General features: G+C 38.1%; 2 protein-coding genes across 4 annotated transcripts; both read right to left on the bottom strand.

The window, feature by feature from the left end:
* Positions 1 to 4,704: 4,704 nt before the first annotated feature.
* LOC130729946 (zinc finger protein VAR3, chloroplastic) lies at positions 4,705 to 10,207 on the bottom strand. Its single transcript, XM_057581802.1, has 5 exons — positions 9,742 to 10,207; positions 9,537 to 9,654; positions 6,889 to 7,169; positions 6,617 to 6,715; positions 4,705 to 6,532 (listed from the first exon to the last, which is right to left on the bottom strand). The coding sequence occupies exons 1-5, from the start codon at positions 10,137 to 10,139 to the stop codon at positions 4,873 to 4,875; spliced, it is 2,556 nt and encodes an 851-aa protein (XP_057437785.1). The 5' UTR covers positions 10,140 to 10,207; the 3' UTR covers positions 4,705 to 4,872.
* Positions 10,208 to 11,813: 1,606 nt separating this feature from the next.
* Positions 11,814 to 16,903, bottom strand: LOC130729945 (frataxin, mitochondrial). 3 transcript variants are annotated; one of them, XM_057581799.1, is made up of 7 exons: positions 16,636 to 16,903; positions 15,900 to 15,924; positions 15,418 to 15,694; positions 14,998 to 15,070; positions 14,707 to 14,754; positions 14,319 to 14,413; positions 11,814 to 12,204 (listed from the first exon to the last, which is right to left on the bottom strand). In XM_057581799.1, the coding sequence occupies exons 1-7, from the start codon at positions 16,768 to 16,770 to the stop codon at positions 12,075 to 12,077; spliced, it is 783 nt and encodes a 260-aa protein (XP_057437782.1). In that variant the 5' UTR covers positions 16,771 to 16,903; the 3' UTR covers positions 11,814 to 12,074. The 3 variants fall into 3 exon arrangements, with proteins under 3 accessions (XP_057437782.1, XP_057437783.1, XP_057437784.1); XM_057581800.1 differs by having other exon boundaries at positions 15,900 to 15,987; positions 16,636 to 16,775; XM_057581801.1 differs by lacking the exon at positions 15,900 to 15,924 and having other exon boundaries at positions 16,636 to 16,775.
* Positions 16,904 to 23,514: the final 6,611 nt, after the last annotated feature.

Here is a 23,514-nt window from a genome sequence, read left to right as displayed (position 1 = left end):
AACATAACATCAAATCAGATATCAACAATCCTCAACAATATCACGACAAATCAGATAACAATAATCCTCAACAATATAACATCAAATCAGGTATCGATAATCCTCAACAATATCACGACAAATCAGATAACAATAATCTTCAACAATATAACATCAAATCAGGTATCGACAATCCTCAACAATATCATGACAAATCAGATAACAATAATCCTCAACGATATAACGACAAATCCGATATCAATAATCCTCAACAATATAAACACAAATCAGATATCAATAATCCTCAACAATATAAACACAAATCAGATACCAATAATCCTCAACAATATCAGTCAACAATAACGTCTCGCAAGACGGGACAGTCCTGTGAAAATATCCACTCCACTGTCACTAAGTAACGCCTCGAAGGACGGGATAGTCATGTGAAAATATCCACTCCACTACCACTTGATAACGTCTCGCAAGACGGGACGATCACGTGGGACAATCACCACCACACCGCCACTTAACGCCACAATGGACGGGATAGTCATGTGAAAATATCCACTACACTACCACTTGATAACGTCTCGCAAGACGGGACAATCATGTGAAAACATCCACTCCACTGCCACTTGATAACGCCTCGAAGGACGGGATAGTCATGTGAAAATATCCACTCCACTGCCACTTGATAACGCCTCGAAGGACGGGATAGTCATGTGAAAATATCCACTCCACTACCACTTGATAACGCCCCGAAAGACGGGACAGTCATGTGAAAATATCCACTCCACTGCCACTTCAAGCAAACCAAAACATCTCATCCAACACAGCAATTCACTCAAACAACAATCTCATATTCAATAATCCAAATCAGGATAACCACATGTTATTCATATTATCAACCAACATAAATCAATTCAATTACATACCAACTCAGTTCAATGACAGAAACCAGTAAACGGCCGAAGCCTCTCAGAAAACGGAGACACACGTCTCAATAAGTTTACTCGGCCGAAGCCTTCAGAAAACATTTGGCACAAGCCTCAGAAACAGTCAATATAAGCAAGCATACAACATTGCAAGCATAATAATCATAATCCAATGCCAATTAATATAAACATCTTCATCTCAAACGCAGACAGTGCGGTAAAAGCATGCAAGACTCAAAGACGCGCTAAAACTGAGTTACCCTTACCTTCGTGAGTAGAAGTTGTGCATGGAAGTTGTGAACCTAGAACAAGGAAACACAATCATCAACACAAGCTTCACAAGGAGCAACACAATCTAATAATACTAATCGAAATCTTAAAGAACGTTTTTAAAGCTTCAGAGTTCCTATTTAGGCACGAATGGACAACGAAGACTTCGTTCACTAAAACGAGCATAACTCGAGCTACAGAACTCGGAATGACACGAAACCGGAGCCAAAATTTCGACAACGGAAAGAGCTACGCTATAGCTCAGGTCATAGAGACCCAAAAATTATTTTTGGACACGGTACCCTAACAAATAGGTTTCGGCCACTCTCAAAAATAGGGTTTCCGAACTTTTTCTTCGATCTAAATCAATTCCTAGGTATTCTTAGGCGATATCTAGGCCAGGGAAACTCTCAGAAAAATTATCGGGTCGAAAACTGTCGCAGGGGTATTTTGGTCAATATTTTTAGCTCAGAAACTAAAAATCAGAATTTCGAAAAACAAATTAGATTGGGTCGATACCAACGACGATTATGACGACTAATCCTACTAACGCTAAGCTCAGTCGAGGGTTTTAAGTCGAAAGGGTGAAACTTTAACCAAAAATGGGTATTTCAAGCAGAATTGAAACTCGGCGGCAATTCGGCGAAATGTAATCCGCTAAACATGCTCTTGGGCATGCAGGGAATAAGTTTAGATAAAGAGATCGAGTTATTTGGACAGTTTTACAAAAAGCTCAAAACTTTGAGCACAGAAAGACATAGAGAAAAGCGACAGAATTTACAATCAGAGGTAAGGAAAAGCATCAGTACCTTGAGACCTACGCGTAGCAACGAACTGTGCGACGATCAGGCAAGAATCGGCGAAAAGCTCTCCTCCCCTCCTTCCACTCAAACCCACGACCAACTATGGTGGAAAATGTGATCTTTTTTTTTTTTTTTTTTTTCATTTTTCAAGCTATTTATAGGTTTTGGAAAATGCGGAAAAATGAAAATTTCGCGATTCCGATTTTTCCTACGTATTCCTCTGAATTCTAAGATAGGTTCCGGTGACAGAATTCCAGAACTCAAAACAGGTTTCTTGGAATTAAATCAAACGATCCAAAGTCGGTGTAAATCGATTTTACCCGAAAAGTTACTTTTTGCAGTTGATGTCGGATGAGAAAACTTCGTTCTGAAGAAAGATTAGAAACATCGAGAGAAATAGGTGCACGCGTGTGGAATCTTCGTTTGAAGCTCCGAATAGAAAAAGTCTTCATCGTTGGCTGATTTTAGGTTTCTTGAACTATCAGTGATTCAGTTTCGGCAAACTTCCGAGTATTGGAATTTGACCTTCGTACATTCCAGGGTTTCGTATCGAAACGCTTGTTATGGAAAGGAATAAGAGAAATTCTTATATTCCTCTTGAAGATTTTTGGAATTTATTCCTATAGTGTTCCAAGGGTTAAATTAATCTTTTCCTAAGGTTCTTGTCCTATGCGTAAACGAATAATACTTGCGTCATAAGTTTCGTCGATTCGAATCTTGTCCTTAACCTTCTCGTGAAATATCTTCTCCATACATTTATTCCATTTAATAAACGTTTATCCAGTTTTCTTACTTCACGTTACATCGAACTTATTCGTGAATCGAAAATTTCACTAATTTATTCTAAGCTTAAAAACTTGGGTCTCACAGTTGTGTACATTCAAAAGAAAAATCTCAGCTCAGTTGATTGAGAGAGTTAGCCACACATCATACACCACCATAATGTTGATGATGTTGCTCATCTATAAATAAAGAGAGTGATGGTGATGGGTGAAGCTAGAATCCAAGCATACACTGCTCAGTGTTGAAGAAATAGGAAACTATCACATGAATTGGAGATTGAACAAGTGGAATTGTGTTTGCAGAGTGGGGTAAAATATGAAATGGTGATTAAGGTTCGGCCACGTTGTAGGAAATGAAGCCAATCAGCTGTCTGTCTCTTTTGTTTGTCATTTGTTTGTTTGTGTTGTTGATTACCGTTGATTTGTTGCTACTCATTGCTGAGTGCTGACCTGTCCTCTTTCAATTGTTTCCTTTTGAGTCACAATAATGACTTTTTGGAAGAATTGGAAAACAAAAGAAAGAAATAAGGATTTCATTTGGATTAATTTTCAGAATAATTTAGTTTAAACATGCATTTTCAACTTCCGTTTCAGTTGATTGAAGCGAAAGTTGAATATGTATGCGCGAACTAAATTATTTTTAAAATAATCAAAATAAAATCCTACTTTCTTTCCTTTGTTTTTTAATTCTTTCGAACTTTTCCATCTCGTTGTAATGTTTCAGATATATTTTATATTATTTTAAAATTACATAAGAACTTTTAATTTCAAATCCTTCCTCAATACCGGAAAAAATAAACTCATTCATCACTAAATATGTTAAAGCTACATCTCATATGAGGCTATAAAACTGGGTAAGGGTGCACATATGTCCGTTCAGGTCGGGTTTTGACCAAATTAGAAACCACACCGATCAAGAAGAATCGGGTTGAGTTGACTCACATTTTATGTTTTCTTTTCTAATTTTGAACCTAGGGTCGAGTTGGTTTAGGTCGTCAGTTGATATTAAAATAATGATAAAAAATACTTTTTAAAATATATTAAAAAATCAAAAAATTGGGAAAAGATTTAGAATTTTCAAATGAAGGAGCATAATTTCAAACAAATCCCCACCTCAGTGCTTGAAATTTCCAACGCAAATTCAAAAATTAAAAAAATGTTGGTAATGATTTTAGGTTTAGAACGACTACCAAAAATGTGAAACCCTCTTACACAGTCGTACCTACGACAATGATCGAAGGGGCAACCCCTCACTTTCTTACCTAGCACCGATCAAGCGACCACTAGTCAAAGTGATACCAAAGCTTAAAAATTGGATGCCACATGACTGTAAAAGAGGTGAATGTTTCTCTAGAGGCAGTGGCTGGCTGACACAGAGAATTTAATTTCATACATATTTTAACTAATATATAATACTTTAAGATGTTGGCGCACAGACCTCATTTCTCACACGCTATAGATTCAAGCCCTCACTTGTCTTCATCAAACTGAGGTAAATGTAAGTCTTCTATTAGTACTGTTTGAACCCTGCATATTTTGCTGCATTGGACAACTGCACTATCCCCTAACCCTAATTTCTTTTTTATCAAAAAAAAAAAAAATACTGACACTTTAATCCTAAGAATTTAAATTTAAATTTGAATTCTACTTTTCTATATTGGAAAATTGATTGTTCACATCATTCCACCAACACCTACTAAGAAAAAGATAGGAATAGAAGAGATTGAGAGATGTAATAGGAAAAGAAGAGAGATATAGAAAGAAAAAGTCAATGAAAATGGGATGAAAGAGAGGTGGTGTGAAAATATCAAATTTGTTCAACACTTCTGATAGATAAACTGAGTATGAAAATATTAGGTTTTTTTTAATCAAGAAAACATGGTTTCAATGCATCTTAACTTCTGAAATTTGACATGCTAAGTCCTCAACGTGATATAAAGGAAGATCACCTCAACATAGCAATATTTATATCAAAATTCTCTTGCAGATGTGAGATGACAATAGAAGCTTTCCATCATCTTCATTTTCCTTTTCTATATTTGCTAATAATCTTTTAACATCACAGTGAAAGTTAAATCAAATGGACAATGATAACACCACTCTTTAGCTACCTTCATTTTCTCTTTTAACCGGATCCGAGTTCACAATTGGAAGATTTCTTTTGTACTGCTGAGATGTCAACCTTCTTTCCAATGGTGTTTTCCTCTTGCTCACAACAAATCTATTCACCCCTTTCCGCATAGGCATTATTGAAGGAAAATCTTCATCTGGAATCTGACTGAGCTCAGATATATCCTTAATCTGCGAGACACGACGGAACCACCTCTCCGCCTTTGCCTCCTCTGACATGTCCAAAGGATCCGGTTCCTTCACGGCCGACCCCTCCAAGCTCTTTCCTGTCCATTCTGCTCTGACATTCTGGTTATCAGACACTGAGCCTGCAGATGAACTCCCTCTCAAATTTGGCTTCACGGCCGACCCCTCCAAGCTCTTTCCTGTCCATCCTGCTCTGACATTCTGGTTATCAGACAGTGAGCCTGCAGATGAACTCACTCTCAAATTTGGCTTCTGGTTCTCAGATGCTGAGCCTGGGGATGAACTCCCAGAGAAATTTGGCACATGATTGAAACTCTGGCTTGAATATCTACTGCTAGTTTCCCCATGAATAGAACCAACTTGGTTGTTGTTATTTGAGCCCTGTTCAGAAGGTTTTGGACTCTGTCCAGATCTAGCACTAGCATCATCCGATATTGAAGATGATTCAACACTGGACCTAACTGTTGATTCTGTTCCATCTTCCTGTTGTTGCTTGTCCTTCTTGGCAAAGTAATCTGGGGGGAAAGGGACAAAGGGGACAAAGTTGGTGTTTCCAGATTGCTCCACGGCCAAACGTCTCTTGTATGCCGGTGATGTCAAGGAGCGGTCTTTTTTCTTGCTAACAACAAATCGATTTTCTCCTTTACGCATAGGCATTATGTCAGGGAAATCCTCATCAGATACCGCACTTGTCATATCTGAAGCATCATGCAGCTCCACAACCTTTCTAAACCACCTCTCAGATTTTTCAGCTTGCTCTTTCTCCTTTTCCACATTTTCACTTGTAGTGTTATTAGAAAAGTGTGGATTGTCACCACCAGGACTGACATATCCAACATTGGCGCCCAATGGCGCGGTTTTTCTATCCTCTGCTCGCAAGTTCTCAGACTTTTGGGGAAGCGCATCTGAAGAAAATGGAAAGGGAGGCATGGAACTACTGTTGCTCCCTTTCACATCTTTGAAATTTGAAGCATTGCTAGCAATTGAAGGTGGGCCGTATCTACTGGTATCTTGTTCTGCACCAATGTTTTTCTTGTCGGATTGGGGAAGGCCAGCTTTAAAATCCTCAACCCCGGGAATGTCATTATCTCCCAAGTTACTCTTGTATTGAGCATTGCCCAACCTCCTCTCCAATGGAGTTTTCCTTGTGCTCACAACAAATCTGTTAACTCCTTTCCTTAACGGCATTATTTCCGGAAAATCCTCATCTGCCATCACACTGTTAATATCAGCATTACTGTCTAGTTGAGAAACCTTGTTAAACCAACGCTGCGCCTTCTCTTCATTAGCAGCTAACCTAGCATCAACATCTGACATATCAGAATTGTTTCCATTTCCATACCCCACATGTGATACGGGATTGGTGGCACCCAACGATATTTGGCCAGGCCGCTTGCAGTCACACCTTAAGCAAGTCACGTTCCTCCCGTAGTTACAGAAATCACACCTTGAAAATGAAAATCCTTATTAATTGGATGGCTATATCAAAGGTTAGGGGGTGAAAAAGATTTTAGAGGCAGAAAATACTTACTGAGGACATTCCCATTCTCCTCCAGTTAGTTGTCTTTTTGGTCTAGCTTCCTCACAATCAAGACATTTAGTATTTCTTGCAAAATTCATGAAATTACACCTGCTCAACACAGAAAAAGAGTATGCTCACTTATCAGAATGTTAGGTAATACTTGAGGAAATGAAATTAGCTATAACTATTGAACCGCACTCACCTTGGTAAATCCTGCATTAAAATGTAACACAGTTCATTGGGACTCAAAAGTAAAAATTAAAAATAATTTAGACAATTACCTTGGGCAAATCCAATCACCCCTTTTCATTTCAATTCTTTGACCAGGAGGCATTGCCCGTTCAAATCTACCAGGCATTTGATTTTGCACTGAATCAAAAGAGTTAGGTCCAGGTGCATTGTAACTCAGCTTGAAAAGTTCACCAAACAGATTTCTGACAGATGATTCAACAAGATCCCTGTTATAGAGACTGTTACTTTCTGAAGTGGCCGATGGGTTACTTGCATAACTCAGCAGAAATTTCATTAGGTCAACCATATTTGGCCTATCAGTATCCAACACCTATGAAAAACATATCATGCATAAATATATCAGCAACAGCTTCAACACACTTGTCAAAAATTGAAATTAAGCGTTAAGAGATGAAAGAAGATATGTTCCGTAAAATATGCATGTAAGTATTCTCAAATATTTTGGAATGAATTGAAAAGATGAGCCTAGGCAGAAGTTAAGGATTTCAAGTAATTCTCACTTTTCTTCATTTTTTTGATCCACAAGAAATATGCATTAAAAAAAAAGGTTTCATGGTCAAAATTTCCAACCACTATGTAATTTTTTAAATTGCTCTCTATTTTCTGGTTATATACACCAACCAGAAAAGGATAAATAAATTATAGGGTTTAATATATAATCCCAATAATAGGAATTAAAAAGGATCTATAACTAAATATGAATTTTGAAACTTGTAATAGAGGTAAATCTATTTATTTTAAACAAGAATAACCAATTTTGTTTGAAAAAAGCCAAAAGCCTAAAAGGGCCTAACATAAAAAGACAAATGATTATAAGGCTAAGCATGATCCAGGAGACTTGAGAGGAAAGCAAATAAATGAAACTGGCAAATTTAACTCTAAATACGTTATACCCCGCTCCCCAACCTCCAAAAAAGTATTTAATACCAAAGAATTGCATAAAAAAGTAAAGTGGACCTAAACTGTTACCCTTTTCTTTTTCCCCTATTTAGCTAGCCTATGTTAATGAAAATGAAAATTGAAGAATTCAAAGCTTCCAGTCCAAGAAATTAGTGCGCCGGTGATGTCAAGGGAGCTAGAGTTGTAGAACAAAATTCAATCTTATGAACATTAATTCAAGGGAGAGTGAACAAGGTGTAATGTAATATAGTGATAGTGAGAATGGGAGGACTATTGGAAATGGGAAAAGCATGTGTGTGTTTATCCAAGAAGCCAGTTGATAGAAATTGGATCAGTTGTAGAAGGAAAATCAGAAAAGAATAGAGAAAAGATTCTCTTATGGAATTGAATGGTAACAGAGTACAACAATCTAGCTTTCGAGAGGCTAGTCTCTCCTTACTGATCCAACATCTGAATAAATCCTTCCTGTCTACATCACAATCTGTTATAGGAATTGTACAACTCCTAACTACTCAGCTAACAGTAACTAATTGACAGTTACAGTTGTCAATCAACTAACTAACTATAACCACCTTATCAGCCTTCTAGCTTGTCAGGCTCAGGCCCACTCTTAATCTTTGTATGATAGACCTTTTTAATTGGAGGTCTATATCTATCACCATATACCACCACTATAAATCAAGGATAAAGGGTCATGTGAAGGGAGATGGCACCACCCAAGCTGAAGGCAGGGTCATACGAAACAAAGGAAGGATATCTCCCAAGCATACAAGACGTGAGAAGGTTCGTTGAGAGTAAAGTTACCATTCCTTGTAACTCTTGAGTGAGTGACACATGTTTGAACTTTGAAGGGTGATGGCATGCACTACTTGGGTGGGTTTTCAAGTTTATCCGGTAAACCTTATATCTTTATTTGATATAGGAAATACTTCTGTTGAGGCAATGAGACATTTCTGTGGATGTAGGCAAGAGGTGCCAAACCACAGAAATATCACATGTCTTCCAATGTTCTCTCTTTGTGATGTTCATTGTGTTGTGTTCTTGATTTTGATGTGTGTGTGCGCAAGTCTTTACCCAACAGCTAGAAGCCTCAGAACATGTTATTGATTGAGCAAGACCACAAAACATGCAAGCACCATTTGCAAGGTCAGGGAATGCCCTTGCTTCTGGCACCTAGTCACGTGCCTTGTGCTAGGTGAGAGGTGATAGATAGCTTAAACAAATAAAAAAGCCAGTTTGATCACTAAACCCACAGAAATCTGCAAGTTCCAATACTCATATAGCAGGCCCCAACCGATACAAAGCACCAATTGCACCATTACAGAATAGAGGATATCATCCAGTCATCCAAAATAGCAACCATTTGAGAAGGGCCACATAACATCAGTAACATTCCAAGTTGAGGAAACAAATATAGCTTGGAATTTGAAGGACTCTAAACAAACTTATGGTTGAAATTGACTGATTATCCGATCAAATATCAATTAAAGGAAAATGGGTTTTACTGTCTGCAAACACAATAATTCGGCCCCGACTAATGGAATGAAACAATTGCACTTTAACAATAGCACACTAACACGCTCAGCTTAATACCAAAAGCATTAATCAATTCAAAGGCAAACTACTAACTAACTCAACATTGAATAGAAAAGGATGGAAGTACTAGTACCAATGCAGCTTTATAAAGAATGAGTAATGCATGAACTTCCATTTATAAATGAAAATGAAGAGAAATATCAGATATGCAAAATAGAGTAAACTCAGCAGTAGCACTAACAGTGGAGTCACCATATTGAACAAGAGACTTCATCTTCCTCATGGAATCCTCAGCATCTGGAAACAGAAAGGGAGTGCCATGTTCAACCACAACCGCAATATCTCTCATCGAAAGCAACCTACAACCCATTCAATCCAATTCAACACAATTCGATTCAAACCCAAAAACAGAAGCAAAAGCTTGGAACATGGAACAAGAAACTAACCGGAGAAGGTTCGGTCGGTCGCGGGCGAACGCCAAGCAGGCACTGACCTCGCGCTGCGACAACTCCCCGGTCGCCGGGAAGCCGGTTTCGGGAGCGGTGGTAGCGTAGCCGACGGAGGAGATGTGGGAGAGAAATCTGGAGCATTCGGGCCATGGGTGGGTGGTGAGGGAGGAGGGAGGTTGGGTGTGAAGGTGGCTTTGTTGTTGTTGGTGCTGGGAAGCTTTGGGTTTGAGTTTGGGAGTGAGAGAAGGAGAAGAGGGTGAGAAAGAGGAAGAGGAAGAGAGGCGGTGGTGGAAATGGGAGGAGAGAGAGGAAGAGAAGAGGCGGAGGTTGCGGCGGAGGAGGGGAGGGAGGGGAGTGGTGAGGAGGAAAAGGAACCTTGGGGCGGCGCCGCCCATTTTTGTCGGGTGAAGCTGCCTTGGTTCGATTTTGATATGCCTCTGGCTCAGGCTTAGTGCAATTATAATTGATTGTTTTCAACTCAAAGCTTCTAGTATAATTGATTTTGAAATTATGAAGTAAAAGCTTATAATTGATTGTGTTCAACTCAAAGCTTCTAGCATAATTGATTTTGAAATTATGAAATTAGTTCTCTAAAATAACTCTAAACCTCTACATTGTATCTAAAATTAATTCTACTCTATTAAAATTCTATAAAAATTGATTGTGAAATTCTCAAACGAGAAACCAAACACACACTTCACTTTGTTTCAAAGTATCGGTAATTCTACTTGAATTTGGTAGAACTGTTAGGGTGGTAATAATTCAAGTAATTAAAAATAATTGTATACTATTCTCTAACTCATTTTTTTTTGTGTGTTGAGTTTAAGAATTAATTTAGATAAAAGAGAAATTAATGCAATCATCCTAAAATTAGTTTCCTCAATTGATTTTCGTTGGTAAGTTATCTTAGTTAATTTAATTATGGAGCATAAACCAAAGAAAAGTTATGTATACAAGAGTGATGAAGTTTGTATGGGTTCACATTTTGATAGCAAGCACAAGCACACTATTCAAATAACTATTACACACTTTATATATAATAAAAGTTGATTGAATTTTTTTCACTTGGTATCACCTAGTCGGCGGTCATAAGACTGATTCACTCAAAACTCAGAGATCACATTAAATGGGTAAATTTCTCTCAATAAATCATTCTCCATGCACATCGCTTTGAGATCAAACTCTAGACTAAATGCTTAAAGAACTCAGCTATCTACTTGTTGGGTTAAACTTGATGTTTATGTGGTTGAATATAAACCAACAATTTTCAGCCTTAGTTGTCCAAACCATATACTAGGCCACTCTTGGAGGATGAAATCAATGTACTAGTAAAATCAAATAAAAGTTATATTGAAATGGGGGTCAACACACTTGTAATGAGGCAATGTTGAGTCAATACCACAACGGATTAGATCGAGAGTTTACATTCTCTTGTATGCTAAATATGGATCTTCATGGTGAAACCTTTGAATTTATTACTCATATTTGGACCAATGAACATGAGTTGAAAACATGCATATGGTCATAGTTTATTGCTTTGCACAATTGATGGTAATGGTGCCAGGGGTTGCCATTGACATAAAATAAGCATAGTAGTGAATTGTCTGTTAACCCTAATGCACATTTTCATAACATCTTTTATTGATGGTAAACTCACACTTCCATGTGAAATGTGTGCTTCTTGGGTCTTTAACGCTCCACAAGCGCCCGTCATAGAATCCAAATACCATCAAGTGTCCTATAAATTATTCAGCAGTATGGTCGATGAGCCCTTGTATCCATGAATCTCATGCTTGTCTAACTCTAAGGGCTCTACCAAGATCCTTGTTCCATACACGTTTTGAAGCCTGAGTAAACTCGTGGCAACAACTATGGATTCCTTAGGGGTAGGGTGGACAATTCTTCTTCAACCATCTTGAATACAAATGGTTGACATGGGCTAAAACAAAAGAATGGTTGTTTAGAGAAACTTTCTATTTTCTTTGACCTTTATCATGCATTGCATACTTATCATCTGTCTAAACCTCGAATTGGATGCCAAAATGCAATTACTAACTTACTAGAGTGCCTGTCGCAATTGTAATCCTTCAAACAAGTAAAATGACAATAACATATTTGCACAAGAATTCTTTGTAGAAGTTATTATTTAGAACTTAGAAGATACAATCACTTTATGTCTGTAAAAGATATGATAACAGCTGATACATAAACTGATATAAGTAAAAGGTGGCTAAGGGATGAAAGAGAAAATAATTTCGGAACGCAAAACGCTCATCATAAATGATTTGCCTTCTTAATCAAAAAGCATGAGTAGGTGGCACCTCAATACCTCAGGAAAGAACAAAAGGTTTGCCACACAACTGCTCCAACTCGGCTTCTAAAAGCTTATACAGGTTTACTTTCTTCCGCCTGTAAATCCAAGCTTTAGTATCCTGATCCCAATCAAACCTTGATGGACCACTGCAAAAGAGATGGAGTTTTTTAGACAGCTCCAAGAGATAGAAGAATATGTAAAGAGAAGTAGATAATATGATTATACAAGTCATATCGAATAATTGATTATTGTACCTATTTCGGCCTATGTTTGACATCAAATGCCATATAGTTTAAGCAAAACAGATTAAGAAGACAGCAGAAGAAATAGCAGATCATTTTTCCAGTAAAATATTTGGATCAAATTGCATTCCACTTCAATAATAGAACTACACTTAAAGCCTTGGAATCACATAAAGGCCTCCAAAATAAACAGACAATTGACATTGCAATCAAAATGTCACTTGAGACAGTCTGTGTTCTACTTCTTTATTGGGGTGATGATAAAAATAGCAGAGAGGGGAGATACAATGTTGTATGACACCATGTCATTTGCTACATAAAATAGCAGGATCTCTACATCCAATTACAAATAACTAAACCTATATCTTAATAGAACTGTATCGTATCAATAATGATACTCCTCCATGATCTCAATTCAGTTTTCATAAGGGATTGTGAGTACTTTCTACCTAAAGGAAGAAAAATATTAAAATGAACCCTGGCATATATACCCCCAGTTCCCCGCACTATGAACATAGCAATTTAAACAATGAAATCAAACCAAAGACCAATTTTATTGAAATTCTGATATTGATACTCATAGTCAGTGATTTAGTTAGTTAATTGAGGCACTTTTGGTTAGTTTGAGAGAGTTAGTTAGAGAGTATGAGAAAATGTTATAAATAAGTGAGAATTAGAGAGAAATATTACCTTTTGGGATCATTGTAATTAGCCATTGCGAGAGACCTGGATCTCTCGAATATCCAGGAGTTTTATTAATTTTCTTCAATTGTAATTAGCCATTGCGAGAGACCTGGATCTCTCGAATATCCAGGAGTTTTATTAATTTTCTTCAATAAACAGTTCTTTCTTTCTTCTTTAGTGCTTGTGTCTATCAAATTGGTATTAAAGAAGTGTTCTGGTGCTGTGGGCTGATAGCAATTGATAGTGTGCATGAAAATGCAAGGGAGGGTAGATTTGTAGTAGGGATGGTGATTTGCAATTGCAGTCCCGGAGATTTGTTGAAAAGAACCTTGGGTGAACCATACCACAAAAACTAGCCAGTGTAGTTGGAGAGCTGAAGGCCTTATAAACCCCACACCCTTGCAATTGGATCCTAACATCCCACCACGCTCCACAGTCCTTACACCCACGTGGGCTGGGGCAATAACCCCTTTGACTAATTCCGAGCGAACACTACAATGCAAACGTCTCCCAATGCCCAATTACAATGATCCCAAAAGACAATATATCTCTCTAACTCAGTCTTATTTATAACATTTTCTCTGACTTTCTAACTAACTCAAACTAACCAAAACTACCTCAACTAACTATTAAACTACTAACACTGTCAAATTCCTTAACCCTTACTTCTTTCTCCTTCACCAATAAGACAAGACAGGTCCATATGCAAATGGTTTCAAATAGAGAGTTGCCTAAATAAATGCATCACTTAAGTATTAATACTAAAGATAATATTTATTAAAAATAATGATAAAATTTAACTAAGGGTTTAGTCTTTAAAGTATAGAAAGAGGAAAAAAGAAATACATAGAACAAAATTGTATTGATATAATATATTATGTCTCACAAAAACAAAGCACTAACCCTTATTTATACTAATAGTAGACTTTTAAAGTCAAATAGGGGAGCTAATTAAGAATCTTAATCCTGATTAAAGAAAATAAATAATATAAATATGAAATAAATAAACTAATCCTAAAAAATAATCTAAATTGCCTTAAATTACTCTATGATCTAGATATTATAAGATATCTTTTTATGTTCTAAAAAAGATATTGCTTTTAACACCAATTTGGTTGTTTGTTATCTCCAACTATTGAATTTTCTCCAGTTCATTCTCATACATAAAGATATCCAAGAAATATAATTTCTAAAATAGTTTTGTATAAAGTATTGACAAGAAATGTAATATTTGAATAATGATGGCCAGAGATTAAAAATAAAATAAAATAATTCCTAGCTAAGGAGTAAGCCATAGATAAGCAAATGATCCACAAACACACTTAATCTAATACCTCACTGGAGATGACAGCCAAATCTGTCTATTTGGTGTTTGTTTGTTCAATACATAAGTGCCCAGATCGCCAAGTTTTACAGTCAAAACATCATTCTGAAAAGGGACAGCCATGTTAAAACAATTAATAAACGGACCTCCCAGACAGGGAAGACACTTCTTAAAACTAATAGGAAGAAATTAATTAAAATATTAAAAGAAATAAAATGTAGTTATTTTTTAAAGACCAAATAACTAGAGTTTCATAAAAAAAAAGCTTATTAAGTTATAAATGTGACAAGAAAACTTCATGTGTCTTCTGAATACATAAGTTGTAGGATACTTTTTATTTAACAAGTAATTGTGGTTATCAACCCTTCATAAAATTCTCACAAAAAAAGAATTCTCACCCCATAGTCTATGTCAAATCCATCTATGTCAATAGAGTCTCCATAGTCCTGCCAAGCAACAACCAAAACAAAATAACAACTGATACAGGTTAAACTTTGAATAACATAAGACTGTGTTTTCCAGTAAAATAAATTTGATTTAAGCATAATTTATCACTTATGCATATTTACCAAACAATGTGAGGTTGCAAAATGAAGGGCAAAATTTACAACGGATGTCAGGAAGGAACCAGGTTTTATGTACAATACAAATTTAAGTCAGTGCAAAACATGAATCAACGCTAGAGATACCTCTAATTTTTCCTGTAGGTTATGTATTGTGGACTCAGCCAGGCTGTGGTATTCACTCTCCTCCATTAGAGACCTGCATTCGCATTCACCATTGGCAAATTCATTTCTAGCCATTGAAAAATCCAAAAATAAAAATACAGCAACCATTTCGATGGACTGAGGCATTAGCAAGGGTGACTGACATTTGGATGCTCTTCCAACACTCACAAACCCCAATGTCAGACCCTCTCTAGAAAATGCTTTGAATTTCAACAATTGATTTTTTAAAAGAAAAAACCAAAACTGAAATTTAAAAGCTAACAAAGGATATGTTTTTTCCTTCAAAAAAACAGCCAAAACAGTTAAAAGTTCAAATTTTGTATTGTATCCATGAATCAAATAAGAACACATGAACAGAAAGCACAAAAGGGTATGTCATACCGGTAATCAACGGCCGTGGGGACTTCAGACTCATCCAGAAGATTGGAACCCCGAGAGCAGAAGCTTCTAGAAGAAGTTGAAAAAGGAGAAAGAAGTGCATTACCCTTGAAGAGACCCACTATTTCTGATACTTTCAGAGAAAGCAACCGTGCCCCATTAATGTAACCAGAAGAAGAGGAGTGTAATGAGGGTGGTGACAGTGTCAAGAACCTGAGGAGCCTTCTCTGCAAAAGCAGCTTGGCAGCCATAGCTTTGGTCACCTCAGCAGTGAATGTTCCTGTGTCAAAGTGGCAATTTAGCAAACACCTTGTGGGCACAATTCTGAAGCAGTGAAAATTAGCAACTGAGTCATGTTCGCATGAAATTATGCGTGTGTGTGATCATGCTCAACACTTAGAGCAATTAGCAAACAGAAATTGATAAGAAATCAGAAAATTAAGGATTACAAGAACCCAGGAATTTATATGCGAGAAGGAGAGAACCTGTTCGGTTGCTTCTTGTTGCCGACTGAGTAGAAAAACCGAGTAGTAGCGACTCATGGGCGGATCCAGACCACAAATATCAGTGAGGCTAAACATAAAAGCAATTATAGACTAAAATATATTGAAAATATTTATTTTTTTGAAAAAGAGAAATATTATAGATAAAACCATGAGAGAAAGTTTCTCATGGAAATAGAAGAGTTTACATTATAATCCAAGAAGGACTAGGCTTACAACGATATATAACAAAAGAAATAAAACAGTGAAAACAGCAAGCCAGTAAAGACAGCAACAACAGCAAGACAGTAAAGACAGCAACAACATAATTTTCCAACAGCAAGACAGCAACAGCAACAAAACAGCAAGACAGCATCATCCTAATTTTCTTTCAACCAGCAAGACAACAACAGCATAAACAGCAATAACAGGCCAACATAGCCTTATTATGTTACATTCCATTTCATCTTATTTTATTTCATTACAGCTATCATTAGATGTCCAACATAGCCTCTGAGTCAACTTAACTAGTCAAGTTACTTCAATAGAGGAAACGCAACTTGCTGAACAGAAGTGAAATACAATTGTACGGAGGACACTCACACTGTCAATTTCAATTTCCTCAAACCCTAGAACAAGAACCCAAAGTCCCAAACCCTTTTTCAGAATCAGAATTCAGAAAACCCAAATACCCAATACAAAGAAAATTCAGGGAAGTGAGAAAGGCAGAAAACATTACCTTCAGAGAGCAGAGAGAGCAGAGAGAGGCCGAGAGGGAGAGTGGTGCGGGAGTCGTGACTCGTGAGAGAAAACAGAGAGGGAGCGTGGTGCGTGAGAGAAAACAGAAAGGGTTTTTCTTTTTTTTTTCAACCATATAAATTTTTAAAAAAAAAAAACCAAGCCACACCTAGCCTGTGAGTGGGTCCGCCCGTAGCGTGCGTGCGCTATCACCTCCGAGAAAAACAGAGGTTTACCTTTCCCTCGTAAACATAGAGTGATGCACAATGCAGCTAGGGATGTAGCAGTAGTAGTAGTTGTCCTCGCACCTGTGCCTATGTTCGTGTGTATGTATCATAGTACTCCTAGTACTAATATTGATATTAATATTGTAAAATTAATAAAAAAAATTAATTAAATATATAGCATATAACTCAATAAAAATACATTTTCAAATTAATTAATATAGACCGTTAATATACAAGTCTCTTAAGAATTATCCAAAGAATGAATTACTTCCTAGGCCACCCTTGGTAATTCTGGTTGGAGGAGAGAGTAGCGGTGAGGATTCACGGGTAAAGGTCGAGGGGAGACACCAAGAGATATCGACATCACATCTTAACTCAAAACCTTAAGACATTAAGTTTATGAGTCACATCACTTATAAATTCTTCTCATCACCCAAACTTAACCAATGTGAGACTCCAACTCCGCACTTGAATTCTCAACACTGGCCAAGCTGGGTTTGAGGGTTTGCTTAGGTACATTGGGGGTGTTTGGATGCTTAGTTTTTGGGTTATTGTGGGTTTTTAAGGATTTTGAAATGCTGAATTATTGATCATCTTTCATGGTTAAACCTTTGTTGGCAATTGGGATTTCAACGTGTGGTGATTTCTTCAAACTCCTTATTGGCGATTCAACGCAATTCTCCTCTTCCATCATGCATACCAAAAACATCGCTTTTCTTTCCCCACCACCACCCCGACATCATATTCTCACACTCGGAGCGGCTCCCTGTGCCAACTTTAGTGAATGTAGTTTCGCTTGAAAATAAAAGTCTCCTTAACATTGTTTTGCATCAATCATTGCTTCTATCAAAGGGATGTTACAGTTGCAGTGAAAAATCCTTAAAGTATTTGTCTCGTGAAAAAAACATAATAGCATATTTTCTTGCAAAGCTGAGGATTTCTTCTACAATTGACCTCTTGTTTCACTTCTCTTCCCCTATAAACTTTCAAGGGACCCACTTGCAAGACATTTTATCCCGATGTTGTTGGTGTTCCCGCCTTTAGATTGTAACTTTTTTTTGTTTTCTTTTCTTCACTTTTGTACCCTAACAAGAGAGGGTACCCACTAGGGTGGACAAGTTTCAAACTGGTCCGCCGGTGCACCCATGGCTATATTGGTAATTTACAAAAGCTAAAAAAAAATTCAAATCCCTAAAAAGAAATCCTCAGTCACGTGTCTCTCTCTCAATCTTCATCACGTTTCTTCTTCTTCTGACAGCAACCCCCACCACCATGGCCTTCCTTCTTCATCTCCTCATCATCGCTGATCCCTCTTTCCTTTGGACACGGCAAGATCTTCAAGAGAAACCATGGAGGAGGTCGCCGCCACCATCATCTTCTCTGCTATTTTCCGGCGAAACCCCACCAACAGCCACCATCGTGTTTTGCACTCAAATCCAACCCAAAACACCTCAAGGTTTCACGATCTGCCCTACTAGACAGTAAATGAGTGCCCAAAAATCACCTAGGCCTAGCTTCGCCGCAGATCGAAGGTTTTCCGGCGAGCAACCACTGTCTGTAACTGGCTTCTCCGGTCAGATCCGAGGGTGTTTGGGAAAGCTTTCATCTTTTTGTCTTTTCTGTTGGACTTTTCCTCTTTGCTTTAGTTAAAAAAATAGTGAACAGGCTGGAAACTCACCTGGATATGGAATTTCACTTGTTGCGGATACTACTTCTGGGTGCTTCATCTCTGTAGATACTGCTGCTTCTCATGCTAGGGATGAAGATACTTCTAGCCTTGCAGATGATGTGAAAAGGGATCTGATGCCCCTAGAAGATATTGGGAAGGAGATTGCTAATTCTTTACTAGGGGAGATAGCTCAATGTAGAGTTGTAGATTCAACACATCAGGGTTTGCTATTTCTTCTTTGTGCTCTATGTCCTCAAGATGTTTCCAAGGTTCGTGTTGGAAAACTTTCCCAGCACAAAGAAGAAACATAAGGGACTTTCTCAATTTGAAGTTTATTATCCAACCAGATCCAAATACACAGTCAGTGTTTCTCAAGTGTGTTGGTTATGGCATGAAGAACCTTTTCAAGAAGGTCTCATAAAGCATGGTCGTTGGTGTTATATTAATCCAATGCGAGCTTGTTGAATTGCAATTTTCAAGCACTTGCGAGATTCGGCGCCTGGAAAAAAATGCAACTGAAGCTTCATTATGTAATATCATGCCAATGTTAATTCTTTATCCCCCTCCCAAGAAATAGAATTAACGAGTGAATGTTCAGTTTTAATTGTAACCCAATTTTGTTAGCTATATATATCTTGTTCCCACAAATTTGTTAGCTATGCATATCTAAGTTCCTCTCTTTGAAGACCTTTTTTCTGGGTTCCTATTAATTCTTCTTATCTTCTGGGTTTCTGGTGGTGGGGGTTGGGATGGCTGGGTGAAAACGATTTGGTGGTGGAGGTGATGATTGTGGCAGAGGAAGTGGTTTATGGGGGGGGGGAGATCGGTGGTGGTGCTGTGAGGGAAATGGTTGGAGAACTAAGGGAAGAAGATGAAGTATTTTCCAAAAAAAAAAGAAACCTGAAAAAAAAAGAACATTACATTTATACCCTTCTATCATCCCTTCAATCCTAACCATTCATCTAAGGAATATTCTTAGATTTCAAGATCCAACGACATATGATGATGGTCCACCGGTGGACCAGTTTGAAATTTGCCCACCCTAGCAGGCACCACAAAGAGGGAATGTCAAGATTACAAAACTTTGAAACAAATATTCAATAAATAAATAAATACAACACCTTCTAGGGGTCTTTTACCTCAAAACTACGTAGTTTCATGTGGTTTTTTCGGAATCAACTTTTTTTTAAAAAAAGTTTTTGGAACCAATTAAACCCTGAATAAAAGACACGCACAGTGCACAGCCTCTCACATTCACGACTTCAACCCCAGAATCTTGCCTTTGTCACCGCCGCCTGCCGTCCGTCGTAGAGGAAGCGGTTCACAGCGGAAGAGATCATCCTTACCCACAACACCCTCAGGTTTCGTTTTTTTTTTTTTTTGATAGGCAATTAGAATATATTGAATAGAAGTACAAGGGGTACTTCAACCCAATACAGAGAAAGAAGGGAGAAAGAGCTAGAAAGAATGAACTATAGTAAGAACCTACCAATGTCAAAGCTACCCCACCTAATACCTCCTTGAAAATAGTCTCTCCATAATCAGCCTCATTAAAACCTGACTAGGATAAAACCCTCTTGGGAAAACCTAGTAAGGAAAAAGAGTACCGATTATGAAGAGACAAGACTAAATTATCAAGGAAGTTTACAAAAAGTCTATCAACCCACCCCAAAACCCAATTGCTAATCCTCCATATACCAGAACCCAACAGGTAAGTCACCATCAAAATGAACCAGATAGATAAAAAACATTAGCATTTCTGAAGCTCCTCCTCTCTTGGTAAAAAAACACAACCCCAAACTGTATCCCATCTTCACTTGCACAGAGTCAAATTTAGGTACCATGTCACCAAATAGATGAGTTAGACAAGCATAACTATCCAATCTTCACACCACACGAATTTAAGCAACCAGTTCCCATGACTAATCTTACATTACATGTCCTTCAAGCAATCCAAGGGATGATTAAACCACTCAGAGATGCTATGAATAAATGAATTACTGCGCACTCGCAACCATAGCCAAGACTTAGCCTTAGCATCCTCAAAGACCCTAGCTACCTCTGCTTCCTCATCTCTAAACACAGCATTGTTCCTGCATAACCACAGCTGCCATATGACAGCTATCCAAATAGTTGATAACCCATTCCTCTTGGGCAAAGACCAGCAACCAGAGAATTGAGAAAAATGATCCTTTTGGTCCAGAGGGAGCACAAGTGAAATACCTAACCAATTCAAGGTTAGAGTCCAAACCCTCCACGCAAAAGTGCAATGAAATAGTAGGTGGCTAGTGGTTTCTTCTTCATTTCCACACCAAGAACAAGTAGGATTCTGAATCGGTATATTCCTCCTAACCAGATTGGATTTGGTTTGTATACGGTTATGAAAAACTCTCCACCCAAAAGCTCTAGCATTCGAAGGAGCCCAAGTCTTCCAGATTAAATCAAACACATGGCCATACTCTTCAATTTCAAAATCATAGATAGAATCATACCCGGATTTAACAGTATACGTGCCACTTCCATCCTTAGTCCACACCCACTTATCCTTCTGACCTTGAATTAAAGAGAAGGAGGATATAATTTGAGATAACACTCCCAATTTCAGAACATTTTCCCCTTCCACACTTGCAGACATTGCAGGTTCCATTCCCAAGAGCCCTCAGTCCATTTTCCCATTTCAGAAAGTCTCATATCCTGCTGCTGAGAGATGTCATACAGCCCTTCAAAAGAATCTTTAAGGATGCCTTTCCCACTCCAGTTGTCTTCCCAGAACCAAGTTGCAGCCCCGTCACCAATGCGCCAACAAAGTCCATTTTCGAACCAGCTACCAGACTCAGGACCAACACAAGAGAGGAGTAAATCTTTCCACCAAACAGAAAATTTAGTAGAAAGTCCATCACCGTATTTGGCAAGCAGAACTTTACACCAAAGGCTCTCTTTTTCATGTAAAATACGCCATCTCCATTTTCCAAGTAACACAAGATTGAAGCTTTCCAAGTCTTTCATCCCTAAACCACCTTCTGATTTCGGTTTGCAACATTGTTCCCATCCAATCCAAGCTATTTTCCTTACGTCATCGGAACCTCCCCACAAAAATCTCACCATTAACTGCTGGCATTTCCTAACTATTCCTTTCGGCATCCTGAAGAACGAGATATAATATAATGGAAGGGCAGTCAGGACACTCTTGATCAAACATACTCTCCCTCCAAAGGATAATTTTTTAGCCTTCCAAGACGAAAGTCTGCTTCTCAGTTTATTCAACAGTGGATCCCAAGTTGCCAAGCGTCTTGGATTTGCCCCCACGGGTAACCCCAAATAGATAAATGGAATGGACATCGCTTTGCAGTTCAATAGGGCAGCGTACTGATTTGTAACAAAATTTGATACAGAAATACCAACAATTTTGCTTTTATGGAAGTTAATTTTCATACCTGAAGTTAGTTCAAAACACCTCAGGATGCACTTGAGAGCTACCATGTTTGATAAGGATGCCTCCCCAAGGAATAAGGCATCGTCTGCAAATTGAAGAAGACCCACCTCAACTCCTAATCCCCTACCAACCTTGCACGGCTTAAAGTTTTCAGTCAATACAGCATTCCGGAAGAGCCCATTTAGACCCTCGGCAACAACTAGAAACAAGAAAGGAGCAAGGGGGTCGCCTTGCCTAACCCCCTTCTCCATTTTAAACTCACTAGTCGGACTCCCATTGACGAGTATCGATACATAGCTAGACACCAAACAACCTTTTATCCAACGGATCCATTTTTCCCCAAAGTTCAATCTCCTCAACATATAGAAAAGAAACTTCCAACGCACTGAATCGTAGGCCTTTTCGAAGTCGACTTTAAAGACCATAGACGGTTTCCCCATGCATTTAGCCTCATGAATAACCTCATTAGCTATCACCGCGCTGTCTAACATGCCTCTCCCTTCAAGAAAAGCAAACTGAGAATCATCAATGACCTTAGGGAGCACCCACTTCATTCTTGCAGCAAGAATTTTCGCTATTATTTTATACATACATCCCACCAAAGATATAGGTCTATAGTCGTTCAGGCCTTGAGGGGAAGCACACTTAGGAATAAGTGTGATAAAAGAACTGTTAGTACCACGTGGCCATCTCTCATGAGCAAAAAAGTCCTCCATCATTTTCTTAACATCAGAGCTCACTAAGTCCCAGAATTTCTTTAAAAAGCTGAAGTTATACCCATCAGGGCCTGGGCTTTTGTCGCCTTCGCACTCCCAAACAGCAGCTTTAATCTCTGCCATGTCAAAATCCTCAACCAGCCACGTGTTATCCTCCTCTGACAACTGTTTAAATAGAATGCCATCCAAGTTCGGATCATCACCTTCTGCTTCTTTAAATTTTTCTTCAAAGAATAACTTTACTCCCTCTTTAACTGCTACCGGTTCTTCAATCCACTCACCATTCATCAACAGCCCATTTATGGAATTCACTCTCTGTCTCCATTTGACCATTCCGTGGAAAAAACAGCTATTTTCATCTCCTTCCTTTAACCAACGGATTCTAGACTTCTGAGACATCAAAGACTCCTGAAGATTTGATATTTTCCAAAACTCCATAGATAACAGTTTTCTTTCCTCTAGCTCACCCACCAAAAGTGGTGAGATTTCAGCTTTTAATTCTAATGCATTTATTCTCTCAACTGTTTCCCTCTTTTTAGCACTAAGATCTCAAAAAATTTCGGCATTCCATCTTTTTAAATCACCCTTGAGACACTTCAATTTCTCTTTCAAAACAAACAGACCTCTTCCTTGCACATCCAATTTGGACCAATGTTCCTCTACATACTTTGCAAATCTCGAATCCTGCTGCCAACAATTGAGGACTCGGAATGGTTTTGGGCCCCAATCCAAGTCCAATTGCTTTAAGAGAATGGGGCAGTGGTCTGAAACATCGCGATCCTGGACCTGCTGAATACTTTTAGGCCACGCCTCCAGCCATCCTAATGATACCAGG

The sequence above is a fragment of the Lotus japonicus genome, chromosome 1, assembly GCF_012489685.1.
Source record: "Lotus japonicus ecotype B-129 chromosome 1, LjGifu_v1.2".
NCBI lineage: Eukaryota > Viridiplantae > Streptophyta > Magnoliopsida > Fabales > Fabaceae > Lotus > Lotus japonicus.
Note: the sequence above shows the minus strand (reverse complement) of the source record. Positions and strands in the feature narration are given on the sequence as shown.

What these genes read in the sequence shown, in the direction of transcription:
- LOC130729945 (XM_057581799.1), bottom strand. Translation starts at nt 16,770, where the DNA reads ATGGTTGAAAAAAAAAAGAAAAACCCTTTCTGTTTTCTCTCACGCACC. An exon ending in GATTTGACATAGACTATGGG is followed by an intron (nt 14,414 to 14,706) that starts GTGAGAATTCTT and finishes GTCCCTTTTCAG; the next exon opens with AATGATGTTTTGACTGTAAA. An exon ending in TGGCTGTCATCTCCAGTGAG is followed by an intron (nt 12,205 to 14,318) that starts GTATTAGATTAA and finishes TCTCTTTTGCAG; the next exon opens with TGGTCCATCAAGGTTTGATT.
- LOC130729946 (XM_057581802.1), bottom strand. Translation starts at nt 10,139, where the DNA reads ATGGGCGGCGCCGCCCCAAGGTTCCTTTTCCTCCTCACCACTCCCCTC. An exon ending in GGTGATTGGATTTGCCCAAG is followed by an intron (nt 6,716 to 6,888) that starts GTAATTGTCTAA and finishes TGTGTTGAGCAG; the next exon opens with GTGTAATTTCATGAATTTTG. An exon ending in GGAGAATGGGAATGTCCTCA is followed by an intron (nt 6,533 to 6,616) that starts GTAAGTATTTTC and finishes TTCATTTTCAAG; the next exon opens with GTGTGATTTCTGTAACTACG.